At 49.1% G+C, this 27,932-nt stretch overlaps 2 protein-coding genes across 12 annotated transcripts in view; both read right to left on the bottom strand.

The window, feature by feature from the left end:
- Window positions 1-3,552, bottom strand: part of ARSG (arylsulfatase G) — a 115,823-nt gene extending 112,271 nt beyond the window's left edge. For 3 of the 5 annotated variants that reach the window (XM_060290563.1, XM_070044460.1, XM_060290570.1), the window contains exon 1: window positions 3,250-3,552. The gene's annotated coding sequence lies outside the window, so the exon portion shown is untranslated. Of the gene's footprint in view, window positions 1-3,182 lie in introns of all 5 variants that reach the window. The other 2 variants (XM_060290564.1, XM_060290565.1) reach the window with 2 other exon arrangements.
- AMZ2 (archaelysin family metallopeptidase 2) overlaps window positions 1-14,682 on the bottom strand; it is a 34,373-nt gene extending 19,691 nt beyond the window's left edge. The window contains exons 1-9 of one of the 7 annotated variants that reach the window (XM_060290574.2): window positions 14,618-14,682; window positions 13,584-13,672; window positions 13,204-13,293; window positions 12,380-12,662; window positions 11,893-12,066; window positions 11,665-11,793; window positions 9,005-9,168; window positions 7,512-7,688; window positions 6,032-6,283 (exon numbers count right to left, since the gene is read on the bottom strand). In XM_060290574.2, the coding sequence (XP_060146557.1) occupies window positions 6,128-6,283; window positions 7,512-7,688; window positions 9,005-9,168; window positions 11,665-11,793; window positions 11,893-12,066; window positions 12,380-12,662 (1,083 nt within the window). In that variant the 5' untranslated portion in view covers window positions 13,204-13,293; window positions 13,584-13,672; window positions 14,618-14,682 and the 3' untranslated portion in view covers window positions 6,032-6,127. The other 6 variants (XM_060290572.1, XM_030838014.2, XM_060290573.1 and 3 more) reach the window with 6 other exon arrangements.
- Between the last annotated feature and the right edge of the window lie 13,250 nt (window positions 14,683-27,932).

The raw sequence follows: 27,932 nt of genomic DNA, 5'->3' as shown, positions 1-27,932 counted from the left end.
TAAATAGCTCATGCAGCTCAATATTAAAAAAACAAACAACCCAGTGCAAAAATGGGCAGAAGACCTAAATAGACATTTCTCCAAAGAAGACATACAGATGGCCAACAAACACATGAAGAGCTGCTCAACATCATTAATTATTAGAGAAATGCAAATCAAAACTACAATGAGGTATCACCTCACACCAGTTAGAATGGGCATCATCAGAAAATCTACAAACAACAAATGCTGGAGAGGGTGTGGAGAAAAGGGAACCCTCTTGCACTGTTGGTAGGAATGTAATTGATACAGCCACTATGGAGAACAGTACGGAGGTTCCTTTAAAAACTAAAAATAGAACTACCATATGACCCAGCAATCCCACTACTGGGCGTATACCCTGAGAAAACCATAATTCAAAAAGACACATGCACCCCAGTGTTCACTGCAGCACTATTAACAATAGCCAGGTCATGGAAGCAACCTAAATGTCCACCGACAGATGAATGGATAAAGAAGATGTGGCACGTATATACAATGGAATATTACTCAGCCATAAAAAGAAATGAAATTTAGTTATTTGTAGCGAGGTGGATAGACCTGGAGTCTGTCATACAGAGTGAATTAAGTCAGAAAGAGAAAAACAAATACCACATGCTAACACATATATATGGAATCTAAAAAAAAAAAAAAGGTTATGAAGAACCTAGGGGCAGGACAGGAATAATGACGCAGATGTAGAGAATGGACTTGAGGACACAGGGAGGGGGAAGGGTAAGCTGGGACGAAGTGAGAGAGTGGCACAGACATATATACACTACCAAATGTAAAACAGATAGCTAGTGGGAAGCAGCCACATAGCACAGGGAGATCAGCTCAGTGCTTTGTGACCACCTAGAAGGGTGGGATAGGGAGGGTGGGAGGGAGACACAACAGGGAGGAGATACGGGGATACATGTATATGTATAGCTGATTCATTTTGTTATATAGCAGACACACACCACTGTAAAGCAATTATACTCCAATAAAAATGTTAAAAAAATTTAAAAAAAGCCCTGCTGGTCCAGGGACTTCCCTGGTGGCTCAGTGGTTAAGGATCCGCCTGCCAATGCAGGGGACACAGGTTCGAGCCCTGGTCCGGGAAGATCCCACATGCCACAGAGCAACTAAGCCCGTGTGCCACAACTACTGAGCCCACATGCCACAGCTACTGAAGCCCGCGCACCTAGAGCCCGTGCTCCATAACAAGAGAAGCCACCGGAATGAGAAGCCGGCGCACCACAACAAAGAGTAGCCCCCTCTCACCACAAGTGGAGAAAGCCCCGCACAGCAATGAAGACCCAACGCAGCCAAAAATAAATTAAACTAAATAAATAAATTTGTTCCAAAAAAACCCTGCTGGTCCAACATCTGAGATGGGTGTCAAAGGGCAGTAAGGTCCTATATGGGCAGGTCAGCTCTGAGGAAGAAAACATAAATCCACTGGAGACTAAACAAACAGTGGGAAGAAATCACCACTAGGGTAGGTACGTCAGTCTTCAGTATCTGCTGGTTCCACATCTGAGGAGCCACCCAACTGAGGATTGAAAACATTTGGGAAAAAAGGCTTCCAGAAAGTTCCAAAAAGCAAAACTTGAATTTCCCACATGCCTGGCAACTATTTAAATAGCATTTACATTGTATTTACAACTCTTTATATTGTATCAGGTATTATAAGTGAACTAGGGATGCTTTAAGGTATACTGGAGGATGTGCATAGGTAATATACAAATACTACACCATTTTATATCAGCGACTTGAGCATCCACAGATTTTGGTATTGGGGGCAGGGGGCAGGTCCTGGAACCAATCCTCCTGCAGATACAGGGAGCCTGCATGCGAACGGAATGCTGTGAGTTTGAACACACACTGCTGGTGTAGAATTTGTTTTGACTTAACCTATTTTCCAGCAGACTTCTTCTTCATGATGCCTCCCCCCTCACCCACAACGGACCGCACACAGCTTGTGGGATCTTAGTTCCCTGACCCCAGGCCCTTGGCGGCAAAAGCACAGTCCTAACCACTGGACCGCCAGGGAATTCCCTCACAATGCTTTTTTTTTTCCCCCCAGTGGCTCAACTGGTAGCAAGTGCTTTTCTATATATTGAGCTTCTTTTTTTTTTTTTTGGTGCTCAAGCAAAGCACTGTTATTTCTCTGACTTTGAGCAACCCCAGATGGCCCAACTTGAATAGAAAAGAGGTTGAAAGAAAGTTTAATCTTATAAGCTCTTCTCTAAACAATGTGAAAAAAAACTGGTTAGGTGTCTGGCTTGTGGTATTTTACTCCTTATGAGGTCATACAGCACAGTGACAACAAAGCAGAACCTGAAATTGGGGAGATCTGGTCCCACCTTTGCCATTGGTGTAACTAACTACACAAGAGTTTACTTCGCTACTGCGGGCTTGTTTGCACATTAACACTTCCCAACTCTGCTTTCCAAAAGTGGAAAGGACGCACCAGGCCCTTCGCAATGGGAGGAGACAGTAAAACTCCATCCGCCACCGGGAAAACCCGCAAGTCCCAAGGCAAATCTACAGGGAACCCAGAGACCCTTCCAGTGCTCCCCACTTTCAGCCTGAATGTGAACCCTCTCTGTACACACTGTCCGGAGACCCCGTGACCTTTCCCTTTCAAAGCCTCACTCCCTTGTTACTTCAGCTTCACAGGGACATCTTTGCATGCGGACTAGAAATCGGTCCGAACTGAGCTCCGCCCCGTCCAATACAGCAGCCAGGACCCGTGGGACCTGCTGGCCACTTGAAATGCGGCCAATGGGAACTGAGAGGCGCTGCCCCAGTAAAACACACGCGGAATTTGAAGACTTAGTAGGTGAAAATAATGTGAAGTGAGATAAGCAGAGAAAGACTGATGCTGTATGCCATCACACACACGTGGGCTTTACCAGAGCAGAACTGATACAAACAGGGAGAGAATGGTAGTTATCAGGGGTTGGGGGAGGGCGAACAGGAGCGAAGGTTTAAGGATCCAAATTCTCAACCAGTAGATAAATAAATCCTGGAGATGAGTGCACAGTACTGGGACGACACAGACAACAATACCGTATTATAAACATCCAACCTGCCGGGAGACTAGGTCTTAGTTATTCCCAGACACACACACATATACACACACGCAAGGAACGTAAAATATGTAAGTCTTATACCCATCTCCCGTTGGTAATATTCTGGACGTACTGGAGCACGCAGACTACACGATTACATTAATTTCACCTGCTTCTCTCTGCACGCGCTCACGGGGCTCCTAGAAACATGCCCTGCCACAGTGGCTCGTGTTACACCGGCCGGAGCCGCTCTGATCACCCATCGGAGCCGAAACAAGGAATGAGGTTAAGGCTCCACAGGCCTCGGCACCGCTGGGTCCGCGCGGATGCACTCACGGCTCTGCGCCCGCGCCCCTCGCCCGCCGGCCTCCAGCCCCGCCTGCGGCCCACGTGGCTGCGCTGCGCTCGGTCGTCCGGTCCCGCGGAAGGGAGGCCCGCTGCGCCCCGCGGTCCGGTCGGTCCGGACGGGGGAGCCCCGGACGGAAGCTGCCGGGCGCTTCCTGCGGGGGAGAGGGAGGAGGAGGGAGAGGGGGAGGAGGGAGGTCGGGGGACCAGGATGGGAGCGCGCTCGTTCGCGGCGTGGGCATCTCTGCTGCGGAGCCGGGGCCGCGCTCGGCCTCCCGCTTTAGTCTCTGCGGCCTGAACTGAAAACGTAACCCTTCCCTTGCCCCAAGAGACACTGCTGAGTCCCTGGGCGCCACCGTGAACGCTCCAGATTCACTGTTTTCTAGAATGGTGTTCACCCGTGGAAAACTACTCTCTTTACTCCCAAATACCTTGTTCCTTCAGCACTTGCAGAGCAAAAGCTGCATAGGTTTCTGTTTGTCACTAAGTGAAAATCATTCTTAAAAACTACAAAGATTTACCTACAGTGTATAAATTTAGTTGCAGGAAACAAATTATCTAACTTAACCCTAAGAAATGTTCCCAAAGTAAATGCAATGCAATAATTGGTTATACACACTTCAGTGACGATTTCTGAGTAAGCGCCCATGACCCAGAACTTCTGCTCATCCAGCTTGTGACAAGAGTGAATGATTTGTTTCAATCGACCTTTTTCCTGGTCTCACAGTGCAAAGGCGGTGCAAACAGGCTTCTATCTTGACCAAATAACTGTAACCCCCACTGACACACACAGCCAAATCTGAGTTCTTTTAGGCTTGTAACTAACGCTGACCTACACGACTAAAGCTGTGCTTACCCTGTAGGAAAAGGCAAGAAAACTGGACGGAATGGAGAAGAGTTAAAAGCGCATGACTCCAGGAAGATACACAACCCGTAATACAATCCACAAAAGTCCACGCTGCACTGGGTTCTCTCTGCAGTATTAGAATGACCAAGCGTCTGCCCTCCAGTTAGTTTTAACGGCAAACCACCATTTTCTAAATGACTCAGGGAGGTTTAATCGAGTAGGAGAGTGAATGGAAGAGAAACCGTTGGTTCGGTTCTAAAATGTGCTTTAAGTCATACTGCAATAAATAATAACTGAAAGGATTTAGGCATCAAAGTTAAAAAATTACCTTTAGTTTCACCCTCAAGATTAAAGGAGAAGTGGGAATCTGCTGGGCATGCAGTCATGTGATTTGCTCTAATTTCCAGATTTCCGGGAGACTGGATCCAGCTGAGGCAGGCTCTCCGGCTCTCAGGTCTGAGGTCTTCGCCCTGTTCCCCACGGTGGGAATCCAGCCCATGTTCCCAGCCGGACAGGCCGTCATGGGCATTCCTGGCACACCCACGGGGAACCCCACCCGGCGCTCTCACTCAAAGAAACAATGCAACAGAAAAAGTGCAACACTCACAACCGTAAGGACCAGTATGTAAGCGGGAAGAACCAACCAGACTCCATACTGGATCTGTGTCTTTCACTTTAACCTTCCTGTTCTGCCACTTTTGCTACAATTTAAGAATGTTGCCTAGAGCCTGAAATATACAGAAGAGCCCATTCTCAAGGCTCTGACCTTGAAGGGTGTAACACTTTTCCATCCATATACAGAGGAAAAGCTGCAGAAGAGAATCACATTTATCTTGTTGGAGGTTCACAGAACATGGTGACCTGACCTAAGGGGACAGCTGCAAGAACAAAGGATTCTGACACCAAGAAGTCTGCAACAACCCACCACGGCCCCGCCCCTTTTAGTATAAAAGCCTGAATTCTACCAACCACATCCCCGCCCCTTTTAGTTTAAAAGCCTGAATTCTAACTCCTTTGGGACACTAGTCTACCATCTTCTTGGTCTGCTGGCTTTCTGAATAAGGTCACTATTCCTTGCCCCCAAAATTCGCCTCTTGACTTACTGGCCTGCCGTGCCGGCCAGCGGGACAAGCTTGCACTCCGCAACAACTACAACAAATCATCGCAAGACCCCTCACAAAGGGCTCTCTGAGCGCTGAGAGCCGCAGTCCCCACAAGCACACGGCGCACTGCAAGCGCCACTGGCGTTTGCACTGGAAAATACTCTTGAGAAGAGGACATGTTTTACGCTGCTAAAAGCTGAAGCGAGCTGTTGCTTCTTTCAGGGATGAGCTAACAATCAGCAAAGGAAAAAAAGAGGTAAGGCAGCCCCCAAGGGTGGAAAAGTTTGCAGAAAAGCAGAAGGGGTGTGAATGGAGAAAGTGACTTGGCCCCGTCAGCAGACGGGGAGCACCTCTTTCTAAAAACTGAACCAGAAATCATCCTCTGGAAATTATGTTCCTTGGAAACCCTTTCTCAGGACAGGGAGAGCTATGTTTACAGGACTCGTTAGTTACTAGGTACGGCTGGCCCTGGCTCTCTCAGGAGACATAAACGTATCTGAAGAAGGGAAATGTCGCGCTTGCTGCCACACCCCAGGCTACTAAGACAGAAGAGAAAGCGTTTCGAATTGTTGTCATTGTAAATGAGCCCCAGTTCGAAGTTCCAAGTTCCAGTGCTTTGAAAAAAAATTCCACTGTTACTTTGACACAGTGCAGAATCAGTGTAACAGTTTATTCCAACACAGTACAGTACTCCACCCAAATGAAAGCATGATGTGCAAGTGTTTATTTTAATTACTCCTATTTGAAGGTTCTTATTTCTGGAGAACAGCAAGGCATTTTGTTATCCACTCTTTCCATTCTTTAAAGGCTTCCACAGGTTTTGGCAAACTCAGAGGATCCTCACGACTATGTTTTGGAGTAACTGTAGGTGTGTCAGTGGACTCAGCATCAACCCACCTCACCAGCGCCTTGAAAAACAGATTCACCTTTTAACAAATCCCAGCAAAACAGACTTAGGCAAGAGAAAAACATTAGCTTCCAAATCAAGTTATCAACATCGGTGACTTATGCTACCCCACGGAGCTGTTCCATTTGATAAAGATGGTCACGAAGGTGAGACCATGCTTGTCAAAGGGCATGCACCAGAAACACGCCAGCTGTGAGCACACAGGACAGTCATGAGGATGCACAGAAGAGAAGAATTACACTGAGTCCTCACAGTTTTTTGAAGGTGGGAGGATAATTACTTTCTTTCCTCAACTTGCTAGGTGTTCCACAGGCATTATTATATCGTGGTTGCAATTTCACGGGGATACGTATACACCTGTTAAGTGTACACATAGGCATGCCAGATATACATATGTGAAGACACACGTGTAGACAGGGATTGCAGTCGCTATGTTTGTGGACACACAGACATTCACTTGCACATCGAGATTAGATACTTTCCCTCCTTCTTAAAATCATGCCTTCCTCCTAATGAATATCATACCCTTGTCCCATGTGTGGAAAGATAAATCGCTTCCACATATTCATAGTTTTGGGGGGGTTTTAATGTAAATTTATTATTATTTATTTATTTTTGGCTGTGTTGGGTCTTCATTGCTGTGCGCAGGCTTTCTCTAGTTGCTGCGAGCGGGGGCTACTCTTCATTGTGGTGCATGGGCTTCTCATCACGGTGGCTTCCCTTGTTGTGGAGCATGGGCTCTAGGTGCGCGGGCTTCAGTAGTTGTGGCTCGCGGGCTCTAGAGCGCAGGCTCAGTAGTTGTGGCGCACAGGCTTAGTTGCTCCGTGGCATGTGGGATCTTCCCGGGCCGGGGCTGGAACCCGTGTCCCCTGCACTGGCAGGCGGATTCTTAACCACTGCACTACCAGGCAAGTCCCTTCATAGAGTTTTTAAACATGAACTTTCCCTCACTTATCAATATTTATTCTGCTCTGCAAAGTCAAGCTCTCTGGCCCTAAATGAACGGGAGACACAGAAACCTCTTCCACCATTTCTCATTGAATTCTAAGTGTAAGGCAAGTCAAAGTTTTTAAGGAAGATATTTCTTTGCACTTTTTTTAAAACCACAGCTTCCTGCTTACCTTTGCACTAATTTCCTCTGATAAATCACCTCCAGAGAAGGGCCTAATAGAAAATGGTAGTTTGCTACTTAAATAACCACTTCCCCCTTTATGGCTTCCCCCACTTACTTTGTATCTGTCTTTAAGGTGGAAGCCGACAGCACTCTGCAACTTGCGTAAACAGATGGGGCAAAGGTCGAGGGGACGCTGGTCAGCTTCTTCCAAGTGGTTGGAGCCTTGCATCAGGCATGCGAGCCACTGGCAGTGCCGAAGTCCAAAGATATGTCCAATCTCATGGGTTAAAGTCTGCAAGACATTCACGTGGAGGCTTACAGCAGCACGGTCATCAGCAACAAGGTACACCCCCTTCTTTGCATGCTCTTCCAAGAAACCAATTCACAGGAATGAGCTCCCTTACCATCACCACCAAAACCTCAATCTGCCCCAAGACTTAGTCCCTCATTTCCCTGAATGTCTTACTGCCTTCCTCTCTGGGCTTCAGTACTCCCCTGCCCAGGGTTTCTCCACCTCGACACCACTCACATGTTGGACAGGATCATTCCTTGACAGGGTCGGGGTGGGGTGTCTTGTGCACTGCAGGGTGTTGAGCAGCCCGGGCCTCCACCCACCAGACGCCAGTAGCATCTCCTCCCCCGCTGTGACAACCAGAAATGTCTCCAGACACGGCCAAATATTCCCTGGGTGGCAAAACCACCCCTGGTTGAGACCACTGCTCTGGACCAGTGGGATGCTTGCTAACACGTAGATTCTGAGGCCCTTCCCCCAGAGATGCCCAGCTGGTAGGTAGCAGGGGAGCAGCTTGAACTGCATGTTAACAAGCAGATTAATGCAGGGAACGTACAGCTGACCCTTGAACGAGGGGGGTGGGGCACCGACCCCCCTGCAGTCAAGACCCTGCTCTGGCTTTACAGTCAGCCCTCTGCATCCGCAGTTCCGCGGGCCCTTGCGGTAGGGCAGTACCTATGGCACCAGTGAGGAACACTGCACGTAAGGGGACCCTTGCAGTTTAAAGCCATGTCGCTTAATGGTCGGCTGTACTCTGAACCCGTCATTCCATCAGGTGTCGTTCTCTACCCCCGACACACAGCAGTGGTGAAAGCAGAAAAGCCCGTCTGGCTATGAAGAAAGGGGGAAACGAGGAGACAGGCTTTCCACAGAGCAGGGCAGGGGGAGACACGAGGAACCAGCAGCAGAACCAGCAGCTGCAGTAGGCAGCCCGCAGCCCAAGGGGAAGGCCCATTCCCCGCCAGGAGCTAGAACGCAGGGGTCCCGCAGGCCCCCGGGAGTTAGCCCGACTTGACGAGCACGGCGTCCCTACCTGCCCAGAATTCTGGAATTAAGCTAATGGTCAGGAGACGGGTACAGCCAAGGCCGCGTGTCACTAACAGGACAAAAAACCGTCACAGGTACTGTACATTTCAGTACGAAGGTACCATTTACATTCTGGTTTTATTGCTAACTTCAGTCAAGCAGTATCCACCAAAAGTATACAGATGACACAAAGTCATTTATAAAACTACCTTAAGGACTGTCGACATACAAAGGCAGGGGATCAAGATCTCTTAAAAAAACACTCCTGGTGGATCGTCCGAACAGCTCACCTTACAGGACCGAAGCAGCAAAACACTAGTCACTTCAGGAACGTAATAATTATCAAAAACCGAGTAGTCACTTGAAGACTTCTTCTGCAGCTTCTTCAGTTTGCCTTCGTAGTGGGAGCTATAAAAATCATTGCCGTACCTGGCAAAGCTGAATATCCCCACACCTAGGAAAAGAAGACAAGCAACGACGGAGTAAGAGGAAGATTCCTGAAGAAAAGACTGAAAAAGAGCCCGCCTGGGCACCTGGCTGGGGAGTGCCCGCAGCCCCAGTAAGCTTGGCTAAGGTTCGCCCGGACAAAGGAGACTTCTGCCCCGATTTCCCGATCAGAATCTTCTGCTAACCAACCTGCTCTGCTCTGTAAAACTTAATGATCTTGACGTCAAATTCTTGAGAAATTTTAAGTTCCACGAAGTTTTTTTCCCCACAAAAGAAGTCATTTTGGGGGGAATTCCCTGGCGGTACAGTGGTTAGGACTCTGCGCTTTCACTGCCTTGGGCCCGGGTTCAATTCCTAGTTGGGGAACTAAGATCCCACAAGCCAAGTGGAAAATAAGAATTAAAAAAGAAGTCATTTTCTTAAATAGCCCAAATAAAGTACTCCAAAAGGACCGACAGAGTGAATGAACCGCAGGCTCATGACCTCACTCTGGAAGATCCCGGTAAACAGGTCTCGGTGCCGTGCATGTCACTGAGGGTCCCGTCCTGCCCTCGTGCCCTGCTATACAGGAAGACATCCGGCCACTGCCCCACTGCCTTGGTGACCATGTTTGGACCCTGCCTTCAGAGAGAAGAACCGCTCCTGTCCTCCCCCCTGTAAACCCAGCACAACTCTCTGCAGCTGTGCCGGTTAGCAGAGCAAACCCCTGTAACTGACTTCCTGTGACATCTAGGCTAGTTTCAACCATCTCTGCACAGAGAACAGACTGACGCGCCACTCGTTCTACAGGGGACTGACCGCTCTACGATTCCACTTGTTCACGGTGTTGCTTGCACGTATGCCTCTTTCAGCTGCTCTTCGGAAGTAGTAAGGAACATTTGTGTTAAGGAAGTGAATTCGTAGTAAGTTTGTCCAACCTAATTTGATTCAAGAAGACTGCACCTCACTCTACCTTGGTATTTGAGATTTAGGGGAAGAGAGCATTCTGGAAATTAAGAAAAAACTAAACCTACTCACATCACAAGTGACCTCCTCTGACCAAACAAGTGTGGGTATATTTCACTATAATACCTTCAGCAAGAACATTTTTTTCTTCTAATAATCCTACCAACAGATTACTTCCTTTGGTAATTAAAAATTTCTCAATTTTAAAATACCAATCTTTATAAACTTGGAGAGAATAAAGTCACTTGTAGTAGGATACTGTCTCACTGCACAGCAGATCAACCCTGCTCTCCTACTACATCTTCTCTTACATCACACAATATTTAAGAAACTTACTGAGAAAAAAAAAAGAAATAGAAACATTTGGGGGAAGTGCTTCCTGACCTCCTCAAACGCATAAGATAGATTAGTTAACAATATCTAGATAAATACATTGTTTAAAATTTTTTTAATGGTTCTATCTCTATCAGGTTAATAATAAAAGGGGAAATAAAGATTTAGCTCATACAAATTTATTTCTGATAGAAAGCTCGTACAAAAGCTCAGGGGGGCAGCAGTGACCCAGGTCTCTGAGAGAGTGGGTTAGTTAGTGAGGTCATGGGGGCGGGGGGGCTGGCGCTGTAAGAATGTAAATGGAGAGTGAGGATGAAGGGGTGGGAGAGGATGAAGGTGTGGGTGGGAAGAGGAGGCCCCACAGCACCCTAGGCCCCCACCCCTAATGAACTGGGAGAAGAGGTGTGTCTCTAATAGGAAGAAACGTTTGTTAGCGAGAGCTCCCACCCCAACAAACCCCGGGGCTGACGTGACAGCCAGTCTATAACCTCTGTACTCGTACGGGCCCTGGTACTTGCTCCCCATACCTAGAACGCTAATGCACTATCATGCCCCTCAGTTTACTGGACTTTTCCCCTTGAAACCTGTTTTAGATCCTGGGGGAAAAGGGGAGAAAAATAAAAGCAAAAGCAGAGGGTGGGGAGAAGGCAAAAAGAAAACCAAAATAGGCAAAAGTACGATCTGCTTCTGGGTCCTTCCCCACCCCCAGGGTTATCAAGCAGGGCTCGCAATGAGTCAAAGGTTATTTTACTTCAAGTCAAAGACTGAAACTGACCATAAATAAAATAACAAAATGTCCTGAGACGCTGGATATGAAGCAGACTCGTAAATCAGTCTACAGCTGCCTCATCTGTGCAAGAAGACTACTAGAAGAGCTGAAAAACAATCAGCAAGATTTTCACTGACATTAATGACAATTCAAATATCCTTATTTAAGTCACCTTGCCACGGAATTACCTACATTCACCACCTGTTGTGCTGAATGCCTATGTATGTGCCAGGCATATGTACACACTTCTTACAGATCAGCACTCTTATGTAAATTACCTCAAAATGGCACTGTGAAATAGGTATTATTAGCTTCCAGGTCACACAGGCGCTGAATGGCCAACCTGTGGAGAAACCCAGATCAAAGGGGTCTATCAGCAGCACCCTTCCCTTTACGGCAGGTGCCGCGCCAGAGATACTATACAGTCTTAGGTAGCAACAATGTCAAAAGGAATACCATCTGTCAAAGAGGCCTGTCCAAAGACAAAATTCCAGGAGTCTCTTGGGTAAAGATCGATCATCGTTATTCCCACAACACAAAAAGCATCTTCAGGTTTCTTCTTTTTTAAGAACTTCAGGATCTGCCCTATTTAAAAAGAAACATGCGTGTGATATATACACACACACACACACACACACACACATATATATAGCTCAATTCAAAGTGTAAAGCTGTTTAATTCACCTGCATGAATCTGTAGGTTCTGCGTGTTATCATTGATTCTAAAGGAGCACCTCGTTGCAGAGACAGGAACTGGTTCTAGGAGTTTTACTGTCAAGCCATAGAAAAATGCTTCACAGTAGCCCTTGAGCCATTTCACATATTCTTCACTGATACTTCTGGTGTTTCCTAGCAATCCTATAGCATGGAAGAAAATTTAAAGACAGACTATGAGATGATTAAAATAGCCTTTACCTCAGTCTACAATTAGAAATTTGGGCTTAGACACAAACCAACTGTAAATTTTCAATACACCTTTATCATTCACCGAGGTGAATACGAATTAGAAAGAAACAAAACATCCTCTTTTAAGGCAGTTTGGCTACAAAACTTCCACCTCGGGAATGAATGTCAAAAATGATTATAAAAACTGCCCGCTTAAATGAGATCGACACCCCAAACTATCCCTGGCCACAGCACCATTGCAAAACCAAACAAATCCAATATATACCAATGCACTGTATATAAACACTGTGCTTCTGTGGAGAAGGTGTCTTTCTGTAAGGATCACTGAAAAACTCTTCAAAGCCTTGGGGAGCCTCAGGATGGGAGGTCATCCAGTCTGACTGCGAATGCAAAGTAATGGGTCCAAAGAGATCACTGTCTGGCCGGAAGGCTTCGTCCATCAGACGCTTTTCCCCAGCATCTAACTTCTCATACTGTGACACAAGCGCTGGGTTCTTTGAGATGAGAGCTGTCTTTAGTGTGCGCTCAGAGTGCCGTACTGTTTGCATCTACCAGAAAGACACAAGTAGTCAAATATAAAATGCACACCCATACTGGTGACTCTAATCTATGTACATCCTCCACAGACATCTTTTATTTCTCCCTGGCACGGAATGACTGATTGATTGCTAATGCCTTGGAGTGATCACTCCAAATTACTGTTTGCTTCGCCCATTTCTAATCAATTTCTTGGGGAGGGTCTCTGAAAGAGTGAAAAGACAACCATGATATTCATTCCTCCATCTCTTAGGGAACCTCCTCCTATTATAAAAACTAGTGGTAACCATAAGACGTGACCTGATTTCCCATTTCCTTCTGCCATTTAGGTAATAATATTGTGAACTGACTCATTAGGGCCACATGAAAAATATTCATCCTTTCCAGTGTGACCCAAAGATGTTCACGACCGAATGGAAAGAGAACTAATGTAAATCTTGCCATTTCTGTAACTTAACTGCAGGCTAATAATATATCTCAGCCACTGAAGTTCATTGTCTCCGGGTCGTGTCACCCTGAGGAAGACACCAGGTGACTAAAAGCCAGACTCACAGTGACACGCCTCTTCCATTCACATCGCGTGCCTGCGCAGAGACTTCATCCTTCCCTTTGAACGGGTCAGACAGCTGTTCCACCGCGAGGCTTTGTGAGGGAGGAAAGGAAAAAACTGGACGTCACTGTCTGGAACTAGCATATTTTCTAATTATCTACATTTCCTCCAGTTTAATGACAGGCAATTGATGGGCAAGTTTAAGCGAATGGCTGTCCTGGCTGGACATCTGAACTCTGACGTTCCAGAGTGTGGAAGAAATCCCCCAAACGAAGTTCTGTCTTGTCAAAGCTCTCCTATGAGCAGAGGCTCGTCCTCACTGCTCCACAATGGGCCGAAATGCGACTTCTCCCCCAGGACAACGTCCTGTCGTTCTACCCACCTTCAGGGAGAGGACGGCTCCCTCTCAAGTTTCTGCCTCACAAGGACCGGCATGTCTGGGCCTGGGCGGGAGCGCGTGGTGCCTTCACCCTAACGGTAAAAAGGCGGTGTCAAAGGTCAGGAGGCCTCCCACGTGGGGGTCACTTCGGGGGATGGGGGTCACTTCGGGGGATGGGGGCCCGAGAGCTGCCGGCGCGCCGGGACCGGAAGCGGACGGCCACCCTGGCCGGGTGTCCATAGCAACTCGCTCCTTGGGCTCTGCCCCGCGCCAGCGCGAGCCGGCCCGGTAGGGGGCGGCCTGGGGGATCCCCGGGTACTGTCGCTTCGTCTTTTCCACCCAAGGAAGCCTGGCCTGGCTCTCCCGAGATACTCCCGCCCCCGCCGTCCTCCCCGCTTCCGCCACCCTGCTCCTCCCACATCTTCCTCCCTCCCCACCGACCGCGACCGTCCTTATCCTCTACCAGCCGGCCGCCCGGCCAGGAGGCCCCAGCCCGGAGGCTCCAGCCCGGCCCCGCCACCCTCACCCCGTCACCCTCACCCCATCACCGTCATCCCGCCTGGCGTCGACGCCGCCCGCCCCGTGCCCTGCGCCGTGCCCTGTGCCCGACGCCGTGCCCCGCCTCTTCGCGCGACGCCACGCCCCACCGTAGCAGGCACGCACCGTTGTGCCCCGCCCCTGACGCCCTGTCAAGGCCCCGCGCACCATGCCCCGCCCCCGCTGCGCTCCACGCCCCGCCGTCGCGCTCCACGTCTGGCCGTCGCGCCCCACGCCTCGCCCACGCACCCCGCCCACGCCCCTTGACGCCCTGTCACGGCCCCGCCCACGCCGCGCACTACGCCCCGCCCACGCGCCCCACGCTGTGCTCCGCGCTCCGCGCTCCACGCTCCACGCCCCGCCCGGCTGCGCGAGGCAGTCTCGAGGGCTTGGGGCCCGAGTCCTAGTGGCCGCCGTGGCCCCAGGTTCTCGGCGAAGCGCGGTCACGAGGGGCCACGAGGCGCTGAGATCAGCCCCGCGCTCGGCCTTTCCGCCCTGACCTCCCGGGGCGCCGCTCTCCGGGGCGCCGCTCCCCGGCCGCGCCCGCGCCGCGGGGTCAGCTGCTCGTGCACGTGCTCGGCTGGCCGTGGGTGTGAGCAGAGCCCTCGGCGTGACAGAGTCCACCGGCGCGTAAGCGAGTCCGCGGCGGCCGCAGGTGGACTCACGGCCCGGCGCGGGTATGCGGCCACTGGCGGCCTCTGAACAAGCCCCCGCCTCCCACTCGCTCCTTTCTGTCCAGCTCCCGTCATTCTTCCCCAAGTTCGCACCGCGCTCACCAGCCCCTCTGTCCTGACGGCTTCCTAGGAAGGAACCTGGGGAACACCTGGCCCTTTGTAATCCTGTTTCCTCAAACCCTTATTCACGACCTCACCAAAAGGGACGCCCAGCTCCCCCTGAGCCAGCCCCAGACATGACTCCTGCCCTCCCAGCCTTAACTCAAAGATACTCCTAAGTCCTGTTTTTCATTCTAAGCCCCTGTCCTACTGCTGCAAAGCAACCTCTGGAAGAGGTTCTCATGTTTAGAATCATCCAAGTTGTCCAAAAAGAAAATTTGTGGGCTTCCCTGGTGGTGCAGTGGTTGAGAATCTGCCTGCCAATGCAGGGGACACGGGTTCAAGCCCTGGTCTGGGAAGATCCCACATGCCGCGGAGCAACTAGGCCCATGAGCCACAGCTACTGAGCCGGCGCGTCTGGAGCCTATGCTCCGCAACGAGAGAGGCTGCGATAGTGAGACGCCCGCGCACCGTGATGAAGAGTGGCCCCCACTTGCCGCAACTAGAGAAAGCCCTCGCACAGACACGAAGACCCAACACAGCCAAAAATAAATAAATAAATTTAAAAAATAATAATAAAAAAGAAAATTAAAAAAAAAAGAAAATTTGTAACAAGATTAGAAGACTGCAGAACGGGGTAAAGAAATGCCAAGTATATGGCAGATGAAGGATTTTTAAATGACTTTAAGGAGATGGACATCATGACATGAAAACGAACAAAGAACGGGTACTTTGAATGATCCATTAACATAAAAGGGTTCAACTTTACTCAAAATAAAATGAAAACCATTCCAATACTTTTTTCTTATCGATCAAGTGACAAAACTGTTTACAGTTGACCCTTGAACAACAGGGGTTTGAACTGCAGAGATCCACCTCTGCACAGGCTTTTTTCACTAAATACATAACGGCAGTGCTACAAGATCCTCGGTTGGTTGAATCCATGGATGTGAAGCTGAGGATACAGAGGGGTGACTGAAAAGTTATATGCAGATTTTCTGACTGCAAGGGGTCGGTGCTTCTAATGGCCCATGTTGTTCAAGGGTCAACTATATTTTGAAAGAATTGCAAGCTTGGGACTTCCCTGGTGGCGCAGTGGTTAAGAATCCACCTTCTAATGCAGGGGACACGGGTTCGAGCCCTGGTCCGGGAAGATCCCACATGCCGGAGAGCAACAGCCTGTGTGCCACAAGTACTGAGCCTGCGCTCTAGAGCCCGTGTGCCACAACTACTGAGCCCATGTGCTACAACTACTGAAGCCCACACGCCTAGAGCCCATGCTCCACAACAAGAGAAGCCACCGCAATGAGAAGCCCGCGCATTGCAATGAAGAGTAGACCCTGCTCACCGCAACTAGAGAAAGCCCGCGCGCAGCAACGAAGAACCAACACAACCAAAATTAAATAAAATTGATTCTTTAAAAAAAAAGAATTGTGGGCTTCCCTGGTGGCGCAGTGGTTGAGAGTCCGCCTGCCGATGCAGGGGACACGGGTTCGTGCCCCGGTGCGGGGAGATCCCACATGCTGCGGAGCGGCTGGGCCCGTGAGCCACGGCCGCTGAGCCTGTGCGTCCGAAGCCTGTGCTCCGCAACGGGAGAGGCCACAGCAGTGAGAGGCCCGCGTACCGCAAAAAAAAAAAAAAAAATTCTCGGTCTGTGATGCCATTTTTGTCACCAAAAGGTGACACCTGAGCTCAAGGTCCCCTGAGAGAGGAGTCCTGTCGATACTGGCGGGTGGGGGGGAGGAGGGTGCCGTTCGTGAAGTTCAGCCTTATATGAATGGGACCCATGAGCACAGTACACGCGCACCCCGATCTTGCGATCAGCTGAGCACACAGGTATAAACCCGTACTACATCAGTGACCAATGACCTATAGAGTTCAGCTCTATTTTTACTATGGGCAAGCACAAAATAGGTATTTTTTCAAGTTAGCATTGTGTTCAGGAATATACTAAACATTCCTCCACGGGTGAAGGGTTTAACATTCATTTTTCGAACATTTTTAATTCAGACAAGAGTGTATAGAAAAAACGGGGTCCCAGGTTGCCCCATCTCATTTTGGCCCCTAGAGCGTGAAAAAAGAGGAACACAGTGTGGTCTCTGCCTGAAGCTGGTTCCGTTAAGGGCCCTCCTGGGACCTGTCTCAGTAGAGAGGACGCCCTTGCAAATTTGACTTGCCCAGGTGGGTTCGCTAGGGTGACGGGCAGCAAAATTAATTCAGGAAGGCATTTTATAAGACTATCCCCTCCAAGGGGGAGGAGGGTGGAGGAGGGACGGACTGGGAGTTTGGGATTACTGGATGCAAACTATTATCTAGAGGATGGATAAACAACAAGGTCTGACTGTAGAGCCCAGGAAACTGTATTCAATATCCTGTGATAAACCATCATGGAAAAAAATATGAAAAAATATCTAACATATATGTATAACTGAATCACTTTGCTGTACAGCAGAAATTAACACAACATTGTAAATCAACTAAACTTCAATAAAATAAATTAAAAAAAAAGAATATCACCTCAAAAAGGAATTAAAGATGTAGCCATCTAGGAATTGTCTGGCAGTCTGGTGGTTAGGACTCCGAGCTTTCACCGCTGAGGGCCTGGGTTCAATCCCTGGTCAGGGAACTCCCGCAAGCTACGTGGCATGGCCAAAAAAAGAAGAAAGACGTACACATCTGAATGCAAACACGCAAAACAAAAACTGGGGCGAATGCTGCTAATTGTGTCCGTTTGCCTCTGTTTTGTGCCCTGTGAGCTACCCAGGAGGCTCGATCCACCCAGAAGAACGGAGAGTCGCTGAGGCTGCCTTAGGGGTGGGGAGTGAGGGTATGCACGCCTCTTCCGGGAAAGTTTCCGGATGCAGTGTAGCTCTGGAGATTGGTTGCTCTGTCTCGTCTGTCTGTCTGTCTCTCGTCAATCCTCTCCACATTCTCCAATTCACTCCAGGGAGCTGCTCTGGTTAATCCAATTGCTCGCCCAGTAGGAGGGCACCTGATGGGCCATCAGTCAGCCAGTGGATGGGCCCATTTTTGGCAGGTGCCCCCCACCCCGTGCGATGTGTCATCCGGGAAGTGCCCAGTCCCACTTCCCTTGCACCTTCTGGGGGGCGGCAAGCATCACACCTCACGTGCCCAGAACACGTGTGTCAGGAGAGTGTGTTTGACTTCAGATCTTTGTTCTGGAGCATGGTCCTGGGTCTGCCTTAGATAGCGAGGGTCGTGTAACCAAGCCGGCATTTCTTTTCGCATTTCAGCTGCTTAATTTGCTCCTAAAATATAGGGTGGGAACATTCTGAATTAGCTTCTGATTCTGGCTCTAACTTCAGGGACCAGCCTTAAGGCAGTGAACAAGCCACCGCCTCTTAGGGTCCCAGTTTGTTGCCCTGTGACGTGTCTCAGGACATAGATGCTCAAAGCCCCATTACGGGACTAACAAGCTCTACGTGCAGTTGTGATACGTAGTAGCTTTATAACTTAGGGCACTGAAAGAAGAAGCTACCACTTCCATCACCAGGACCTGCAAGCTTGTGTGGGTGTCATGTTTAGGAGCATGTGTTCAGCTGGGACAGAGGCCGGCGCAGTGGTTAAGAGGGTCACCCCTGGAGTCACCCACCTCTGTATAGCTCTGTCACTTGCCAGCTCTGCGACCTCTGAAGGGTTGTCCAACCTCTGTGACTCATCTTCCTCCTTTGGGAAGTGAGGATTCTAACAGTCCCTGCCTCACAGGCTCTTCAGAGGGGTGAGAGATAACATACCCAAAGCACTAACCTGGGGCCCAGGTGAGGGACCTGGCGGTGAGTTAAGAGTCTGTGATTGAGGGGACGCCCAGTGTATTCACTTCCTGTGGCTGCTGGTAGAAATTACCGCAAAGTCTTGGTGGCTTAAAGGAACAGAAGTCTTTCGTCTCAGAGTCCTGGAGGCTGGGTGTCTGAAAACACTGTCTCTCGGCTACACCCCCTCTGGCAGCTGCAGGGGTGAATCTGCTCTTTGCCTCTTCCAGTTCCTGGGGGTGGCCGTCGTTCCTCGGCTTGTGGCCGGCATCCCTCAATCTTCAAGGCCAGCATCTTCAAATCTCTCTCTGCTCCGTCTTCACATCACCTTCTCCTCTGGGTGTCAAATCTCCCTCCGCCTCCCTGTTATAAGAACACACATGGGACTTCCCTGATGGCGCAGTGGTTAAGAATCCGCCTGCCAATGCAGGGGACACGGGTTCGAGCCCTGGTCAGGGGAGATCCCACATGCCGCGGAGCAACTAAGCCTGTGCGCCACAACTACTGAGCCCATGAGCCACAACTACTGAAGCCCATGCACCTAGTGCCCGTGCTCCACAACAAGAGAAGCCACGGCGATGAGAAGCCCGCGCACAGCAACGAAGAGTAGCCCCTGCTGGCCGCAAAGACCCAGCACAGCCAAAAAAAAAAAAAAAAAAGAGAGAACACACATGAGGGCATTCAGGACCTACCCGATAATCCAGCATATCTCCCATCTCAAGACCTTTACTTAATCACATCTGCAAAGACCTTTCTTCCACGTAAGGTAACCTTCACAGTTTGGGGGGATTAGGACTTGGCTGTCTTTTTTTTGTTGGTTTTTTTTGGTTGTTTTTTTTTGTTGTTGTTTTACGGTACGCGGGCCTCTCACTGTTGTGGCCTCTACCGTTGCGGAGCACAGGCTCCGGACGCGCAGGCTCAGCGGCCATGGCTCACGGGCCCAGCCGCTCCGCGGCACGTGGGATCTTCCCGGACCGGGGCACGAACCCGCGTCCCCTGCATCGGCAGGCGGACTCTCAACCACTGCGCCACCAGGGAAGCCCTTGGCTGTCTTTTGGGGGGCCATGGAGAGAATGTTCTAGTTGGCTGTGATTTTTTTGCCTCCACTGCCCATTTGAAGATGTGCCCTTGTCCCCTTTAAACTTCCCTAACGGCAAACATGTCATCTTTCCCCCCCAGCCCAGCTCTCCCTTCTGACTTCCGGTTTCTGCTGACAGCTGCCTTATTTTCTCCATGCCCCTCCTCAGGACTGTCTTTGATCCTCCCATCTCCTTCCCTTCCTGACACCACCCTATCCACACTCGACATTAGTCACCAGATCTCAGAGACACCAAGTCCCTGAGCACAGGGGAAACTTCTCCCCTAACACCTTTGATTCACGGACACAGAGCTGAGCCCTGCAGAGAGGTGGCAACTTGCCCACGTCGCCTGGTGATGTGATGCCCAGGCTGGACCAGAGCCCGTGGCCCGGGAGATGCCCTCCTACCACAGCTGCTCATCCTGGTCAGGTTCTTCCCTAGGATGATCCCCCATCCTTTCTCTGTGCCTCTATTCAGCAAACATCTATTGAGCATCTCTTGTGTGCTAGCTGCTGGACAGTCAGTGATGGGCCAGACCCAGGCCCAGCCTTCCATCGCAGTCTGGTCCCTATGCCACCTTGGCCTGGCCTGCTTGTTTTTCACCTGTCCTCCTGTCCCAGGCAGCATGCTCCTGTTTCTGCACCGTCGGAGGTGTCCCTGGGTGCAGAGCACCCTGCCCCTTCCTGACCCCGTGGAAGTGTAAGCTGCTTTCAGAGCCCCAGGCTTGCCCCTGCCCGGGAAGCCCTGGCCCCCAGTCCAGGCCCTGAATGTAGGCCCCATCCGGGTGGGTCCCCTCCTGCCACTCTCCGTCCTGCTTCCTGTCCTGGGGTGACTGAAGGAGCCCCCAGAGCTGCCTCTGCTGCTGAATAGGGTGGTTCCCCGCTCCCCCTCCCCCTCCCCGCCTCCTATCTCTTTTCATTCTTGCTGCTTCCCAGGAGGTGAGGGCCCCCCGACTTGGTCCCCACCAAACCTCCCCAGAACACAGCTCCCCGTGTCCTTGCCTCTCTGGGGGAGCACAGCGAGGGCTGAACAAAGCCGGGGCAGGTCCCTCAGCCCAGGGCTGCTGAGCGAGAGCTGAGAACCCCCCTGGGGGCTGTCACCCATTCCCAGCCCAGAGCCCAGGAACCTGCGGTCCTCAGGGAACTCCTGTTTGGTCCCCAATAGGAAGTGCTCCTGCCTGTGGTTTCAACTGCGCACATCCTTTCTTTTGACCCTGAGAAACCCGACCAGCTGGACAGCACAGATTCCTGACATATTTTGGGGGGGGGGGATGGTGTACCTTTCCTGTGAGTGTGGGATTTCATGACCCAGTGCTGTACCCAAAACATCAGAGCTGAAAATAGCGGCGATGCTATTTGCTCACAAATCTGTGGGTCGAGAATTTAAACAAGGGCACTGGGTGGCTGGTCTCTGTCTGGGTGGAACGTCTGAGGTGTTGTCTCCGCTCCCGTGTCAGGTGACCCAGAAGTGGAGGTGGGTGGGGACACATGGGAGGGGTGGCAGGGTGGCCTGTAACAGGGACAAACGTCCGGCTGGGTCCTCGGTTCTCCACGGAGCCCAGGGCCTCTCCCTCTCCACGTGGCCTCTCCAACAGGATACAGGGTGCAGGCTATGTGGTAGCTCAGGTCTCCCAAGAGAGCAAAAGCAGAATCCCCCGAGCTTCCTTAAGATGTTGGCCTAGAGCCAGTACAGAGTCACCCCTGTCCCGTTCTATTGCTTGAAGCAGCCCAGATTCAAGGATGGGTACCTTGCACATCAAGAGGCCATGAGTACCAGGAGGTGTGGCCCACTGCAGGCCTGTAGTGTTCACTGTCACAAGCACTCTACGTGCCTTATCTTTCCAGGTGCAGCCTAATCCTTCTGCGATGGGGGGCTGTGCTCCCCCTCAGTACACTTCCTGTGGGCTGGCTTGCTCCTAGGACTTGCTTCATCTACATTGTCTTATCAAGAAGGGACTAAGGGAACTGCAGGTGCCCTGGGGCCCTCTGAGCTGGACTGTTATCCTGCCAACCCCTCCCTCACCAAGAGCTTTCTTTTGGGTCAATTGGAGGAAAACGTAGTGATTTGGGCCACACTCCCATTTTACAGATGAGAAAACTGAGTCTCACCAGGGTTTTTAGCTCGCACACTTGCTAAATTAAAGGTCACATAAGAAATGAGCAAATTAGCTTTGAGAGCCAAGGACAGCTCGTTTTTTATTTGAAAAATTGGGAAATAAATTTACTTTTCAGAAATTCATTTCCCGGACAGCTTCTCTGGACTGTATCTAATCTGTCAAGCAAGCGATATCCATGTGGTCTTCCACGGCCACCTTTGCTTAGACGTCACTTGGCCAGACCTGATTCTCTCTCATACCTTTCGCTGGACCCCAGGAATGAGTTCACCCGCAGAAGCAACCTTTTGTGAAAGGAACTCACTCTCAATGGGATGAAACCTTCTCCTCGAAGGACTAGGTAAGCCCCCACCTCCTCCTCTCCCAAGAGAACATTTGGGAATACTTCCTTATTTGAAAAGTACACGCACAAAAAGTTGGGGTGACTCTGGGTTCTTTCCTTGGCTTCTTTTCTGTGGTTCTTGAACCTCACCTCCTCTTTCCAGACTTACTTCCCCTTCTTTGTCTCTTGATGTCATCTACATTCTGCCCAAAGAAGCCACCAAGTATGCATGAAGTTCTCCCTCGACTTCGCATGCATTTAAGTCACTCCTTCCACTCAGTGACATCGAGGAGCATCTAAATGCCACCCCAACAAGGAGTCTTTCTCCATATGGCCCCCTCAAGCCAATGCCATGTCCTCTCCCCTGAACTGGGAAGGCGTGGAGACCTCCGCAGGGCTCTTGTGCTCTGCTCTGGTTTTTGCGGTTAACTGCACTATGGTCTACTCTGCGAGCTCCCTGACGGCAAAGACTGTGATCTACCAGCCTCTTCTTTCCTGGAGCCACCCAGCAAAGCCGTGCCTCGCGTGGGGAGATACTTGCTGTTTGTGTGGAAATGTGTCTTTGTGCATAAAGAATGACCATGCTTACCTTTCCAGGACTGTGTATATGTTATAGAAGCATCCCCCAGGTCACCCCCTCCAAGAATTTGGAAACAGGGAAATAAGATTTTTATTTGTTTGTTTTATTTTTATTTTTAATTTTTATTTTATATTGGGGTATAGTTGATTGACAATGTTGTGCTAGTTTCAGGTGCACAGCAAAGTGAATCAGTTATAAATATACATGTATCCATTCTTTTTCAGATTCTTTTTCCATACAGGTTATTACAAAATATTGAGCAGAGTTCTCTGTGCTATACAGTAGGTCCTTGTTGATTATCTATTTTATATATAGATAATAACAATCTATTATTATCTGCGTATCTGTTAATCCCAAGCTTCTGATTTATCCCCCCACTTCCCCTTCCATAACCATGTGTTTGTTTTCTATGTCTGTGAGTCTGCTTCTGTTTTGTAAATCAGTTCTTTTATATCTTTTTTTTAGATTCCACATATAAGTGATATCATGTGATATTTGTCTTTCTCTGTCTGACTTACTTCACTTAGTATGACAATCTCTAGGTCCATCCATGTTGCTGTAAATGCCATTATTTCATTCTTTTTCATGGCTGAGTAGTATTCCATTATATATATTACCATATCTTCTTTATTTTTCATGTGTTGATGGACATTAGGTTGCTTCCATGTCTTGGCTATGGTAAATAGGGGTGCATGTATCTTTTTGAATCATGGTTTTCTCCAGGTATATATGCCCAGGAGCAGGATTGCCTACAGCCATACCACCCTGCATATGTCCAGCCCAAGCTCTTCTGATCTCAGAAGCTAAGCAGGGTCGGGCCTGGCTAGTACTTGGGTGGAAGGAAATAAGATCTCCCATGGACAGGGAGTTGCCAGATATATACAGCAAAGAAAAAGACAGGATGCCCAGTTCATTAGAATTTCAGAGCAGCAACAAATAATCTTTTAGTCTGAGTACGTCCCATCCAATATTTGGGACATACTCATACATGAAAAATTATTCACTGTTGATCTGAAACTCAAATGTAACTGGGAACCCTGTCTCGTATCTGGCAAACCTACCTGGAGAGTTCACGTATGAAACTAACACGCGCAGATTCGAGCAAAGTCGTCACCTTAAGAAGTCAGCGTTGGGTCCTTCAGCAAGACGATGTAATTGGAGAATACAAGAAAAGCATATTGACAAAACCACTTTAAACCTTCTCTTGTAACATAGCTCAGGAATGGGCCAGTCAGAAAGTGGAGGGTCAAAGAGACAAGCTTTGGTCACTGTCTCCAAGTTTGTCCAGGAGAATCAACTTTGAGGTCCGGGGCGGCTCTGATCCCTCATGTCTCTGGGTGGCAGGGGCCACTGGGGTTGTCCAACGGATTCCCCGGGTTTCCCAGGAAGAATTGTTAGAATTTGGCTTCTTGTGCCTCGTGGGGAGTGAATGTGCTGACCTGGGAACTATGACCTCTGAGGGAGGCAGCTAAATGACATTGGTTTTTTTTCCGCCCCATTCTCTCTGTGAACTTGACTCTGATCCATTCTCCACGTGCCGGGTCACCCCCATGGGACATCCAATGTCAGTAAGTCGTGTTTTACTTCAACTAGTGCCCTCTGTTTTCTGGGTCTCTGCTACAGCCGAGGGCAGCATCCGTTTCTTCAAGGTCCAGGGGCAGCATTGACGGAGTGCTTCCTTCATGCCCCGTAATCGTCACACTAACTCTCTATCCAGCTTCAGAGACAAAGAAATAGAGAGGTTTCGTAACCCCTCACAAGGGGTACAGCTGGGGCTTAAACCCGTGGCTGCTTCCCGTGGTTACTAACCATTATTAACATTCTGGCCAACATGTTTTTAGGACAATTTTCAAATTTTTTAATACAATTTTGAAAGGTCTTTCCATTTACAGTTATTACAAAATATTGGCTATACTCCCCGTGTTGTACATACATCCTTGAGCCTGTCTTACACCCAAGAGGCTGCATCTCTCACTCCCGCACCCTTATATGGCCCCTCCTCCCAGAGCCCACTGGAAACCACTAGTTTGTTCTCTAGACCTGTGAGTCTGCTTCTTTTTTGGCAAACAACTTGAAACACAGGTACACCCACGTTTTTACATAAGTAAGCTCAAGTTATATATATGTGTGTGTGTGTATATATATATATATATATACACACACACACACTGTTTGAAACTTTAAAAGAAAATGTAGCCAGATCTTGGGGAATCTTCTACGTCTGTGCTTCTAACAGCCAGGCCACAGAATCCTGCAGAGAAGAGCCTTCAGTGCGATCCAACATGATGACAATTCGGAAAACAAGCTCAAGAAGCTTCCAGGGAGGAGATGCAAACATTTAGGAAGAAGAAATTTTCGCCGTTGAGAGAAAGTGACGTTCTCACGCCCTTTCCCACCTAGGCCCATCGACCAAAGCCGATTCCTTTCTGAGGTCCCTTCGTGGAGTCCCCGACTTTAAGTAGACTCTTCTCCCATCTGTGCTTTCCAAGTGGACTGAAGTTATCTGAACTGCCATGTGAAGTAATTTACCCAGGTTACCAGGCCGGATCCTGAATCAACAGAGGTGTGTACGTAAAAGAAAGGACTCCAAACGGAAGCAAATACGAGAGAAGGAAATTCAGGAAAGTCAGAGGACGGAGACCCTGGGACTTTATATTCACCACCTGGTGTTTCAGAAGGCTGTTACTTTCTGGACTGTAAATTCATCCTCCTGGATGAAAATGATTCCAAACCACTGCTGTCTTTTCCCAAGAATGTACATGTCTGCAACCCATTCTTAGGAGAGACCTTGGCCTTGAGACTTAAACCACCCGGTGACTCATGTCAACAGGCTGTTTTGTCAGAGAGTTTCCGTAATTAGAACCTGTGACTGACACGTCTGACCACGAGAATGTATCACAAGGACTTTTCGTGAGCATGGGTTTTTTAGCAAAACCTGACCTGTTGAAATGTCAGGGCTTGGCGTTTTGGCCTTTGGGGTTTTTTCAGGCTGTCTGTGCTTCCTGGAATCAGCTTCTTTGGATACTACCTTCTCAGCAACCCTATGGGGTAAGGTTCTTATTGTCCCATTTAATGGATAATGACCCTGAGGTTCAGAGAGGTAGTGGATTTCATCTGAGACAGGCCATGGCGGGGAGGCGGGGATGTCTCACCTTGAGCCCAAGTCCACTGACCCAGATTCTAGGCTCTCTCTCCCGTGGTGCCCAGGCCTGAGCCTCCAGGAGATTATGAACGAGGTCGGTTGAATCCTCGTGCTCTCTACAGAGTCCCTGCCCGACACAACCAAGGTCACTGTCCAGTGCCTCATTCCCTCAGGGCCCCAAGTGCCTGTATGGTTGACTGGAGCCACTGCAGCCCAGAGAAGACAGTGACCCAGAAAAGCCAGGAGGAAATTTCAGAAGGAGGGAGCGCTCCGTGGTTTCAGATGTCAGGGGCGATAGGCTGACAAACGCACCCGCTTTGTTGTGACTTTGTGCCTTCCTTGGGGACGTGCTGTTCCCTCACTCCGGACTGTCCTGCACTGGCCAGTCCTCCTCCAAGACTCAGCCTGAAATACTGCCCACCCTCACAACGGAAATATCGTTACTGTTTAAGATATAACACAGTGTCATGATTTTATAAAAAAGCACCCACCATAACAAGTTTTTAAACTTGCTTTTAGGGATTTCCCTGGTGGCACAGGGGTTAAGAATCCGCCTGCCAACGCAGGGGACACGGGTTCGGGCCCTGGTCTGGGAAGATCTCACATGCCACGGAACAACTAAGCCCGTGCGCCACAACTCCGAGCCTGCGCTCTAGAGCCCGCAAGCCACAGCTAATGAGCCCGTGCGCCTAGCACCCGTGCTCCGCAAGAAGAAGCCACCGCAATGAGAAGCCTGCGCACTGCAACGAAGACCCAACGCAGCCAAAAATAAATACATTTATTTAAAAAAAACAACAACTTGCTTTTATATACGTGTAAAGTGGATATGTAAATTTCATACTTAACCTTTGTAATGTATATATTTTTGTACTCGCAGATTATATATATAAAATATGCCAACTTGTGTATAGAAATGTTAAATACCAAAATGGTACCGTATTGTGTATAGGTTTTCTATCTCCTCTCACTTTCACTCACTTTTTATTTATTTATTTATTTATTTATTGGCTGTGCCGCATGGCTTGTGGGATCTCTGTTCCCTGACCAGGGATTGAACCTAGGCCCATGGCAGTGAGAGCCCCGAGTCCTAACCACTAGACCACCAGGGAATTCCCTCACTCCCTTTATAGTGGATATATTTGATATCAGTAAGTATAGATTTACCTAATTTTTTTTCTCAAAATGAATAGTTTTAAAAAACATAAAACTAGTAAATGTTCCTTGCAAAATATATGTAAATGGTACAAAAAATGTATAAAGTAAACAGCCAGATAGCCCTCCTTCTGGAGAGAACCATTATTAAAATTTTGGCAAACATCCTTACACACACAGACACCCACGTTTTTATATGAATGGGCTCAAGTGATATATACTGTTTTGAAAACTTTTAAAAAAATTCAGCCAGGTCTTGGCAACATCCTTCTATGTGAATCACAGCATGAGATCAATCTTTTTAATGACTGCGTTCTATTTTACTGGGAGATTATAACTGCTTGACTGAAACACTAACGATGAACATGGGCTTTTCAGGTTTTCCGGATTATAAACAATGCTGTGATACACATCCTCAGAGGCAGAGAATTCTTTCTGGAAAAAGAAAGAAATGGATTGAAAAGCCAGTCTGTACCAGTTTGGAGGTCCCGGATGATGGCAATTATGTTGAAAAACGCACAGCACGAAAACATCTGAAGCTTCAGCCAATGTTCACCCAGGTTATTTCTGGGCAGAACCAGGAGTGATTTTCTTCCTTCGTGTACTCTCCTGTCCTTTCGAATGTTTCTATTCTAAGCACGTCTCACCACTGTCTTTCGTGACGTGGACTCCAGTGGAAATGTATTTTTACGTGGCATAAGAAATGTATGCTTTCTCACCACTCAAGCACCACCCTGGCGATGCCCTCTTTCCTGTTTCCTCTGCACCAGCCTTTGCCCTCCATCTTCACATCTGTCCTCTCCCTCAGAGGCTGTCAGTCCTCCCCTGTCCCTGAGTTAGCACCAGCTGCCCTCATGGGGGGGGCAGCTGTCTGACTTGGAGAA

This window comes from Globicephala melas, chromosome 20, assembly GCF_963455315.2.
Source record: "Globicephala melas chromosome 20, mGloMel1.2, whole genome shotgun sequence".
Taxonomy (NCBI): domain Eukaryota; kingdom Metazoa; phylum Chordata; class Mammalia; order Artiodactyla; family Delphinidae; genus Globicephala; species Globicephala melas.
Note: the sequence above shows the minus strand (reverse complement) of the source record. Positions and strands in the feature narration are given on the sequence as shown.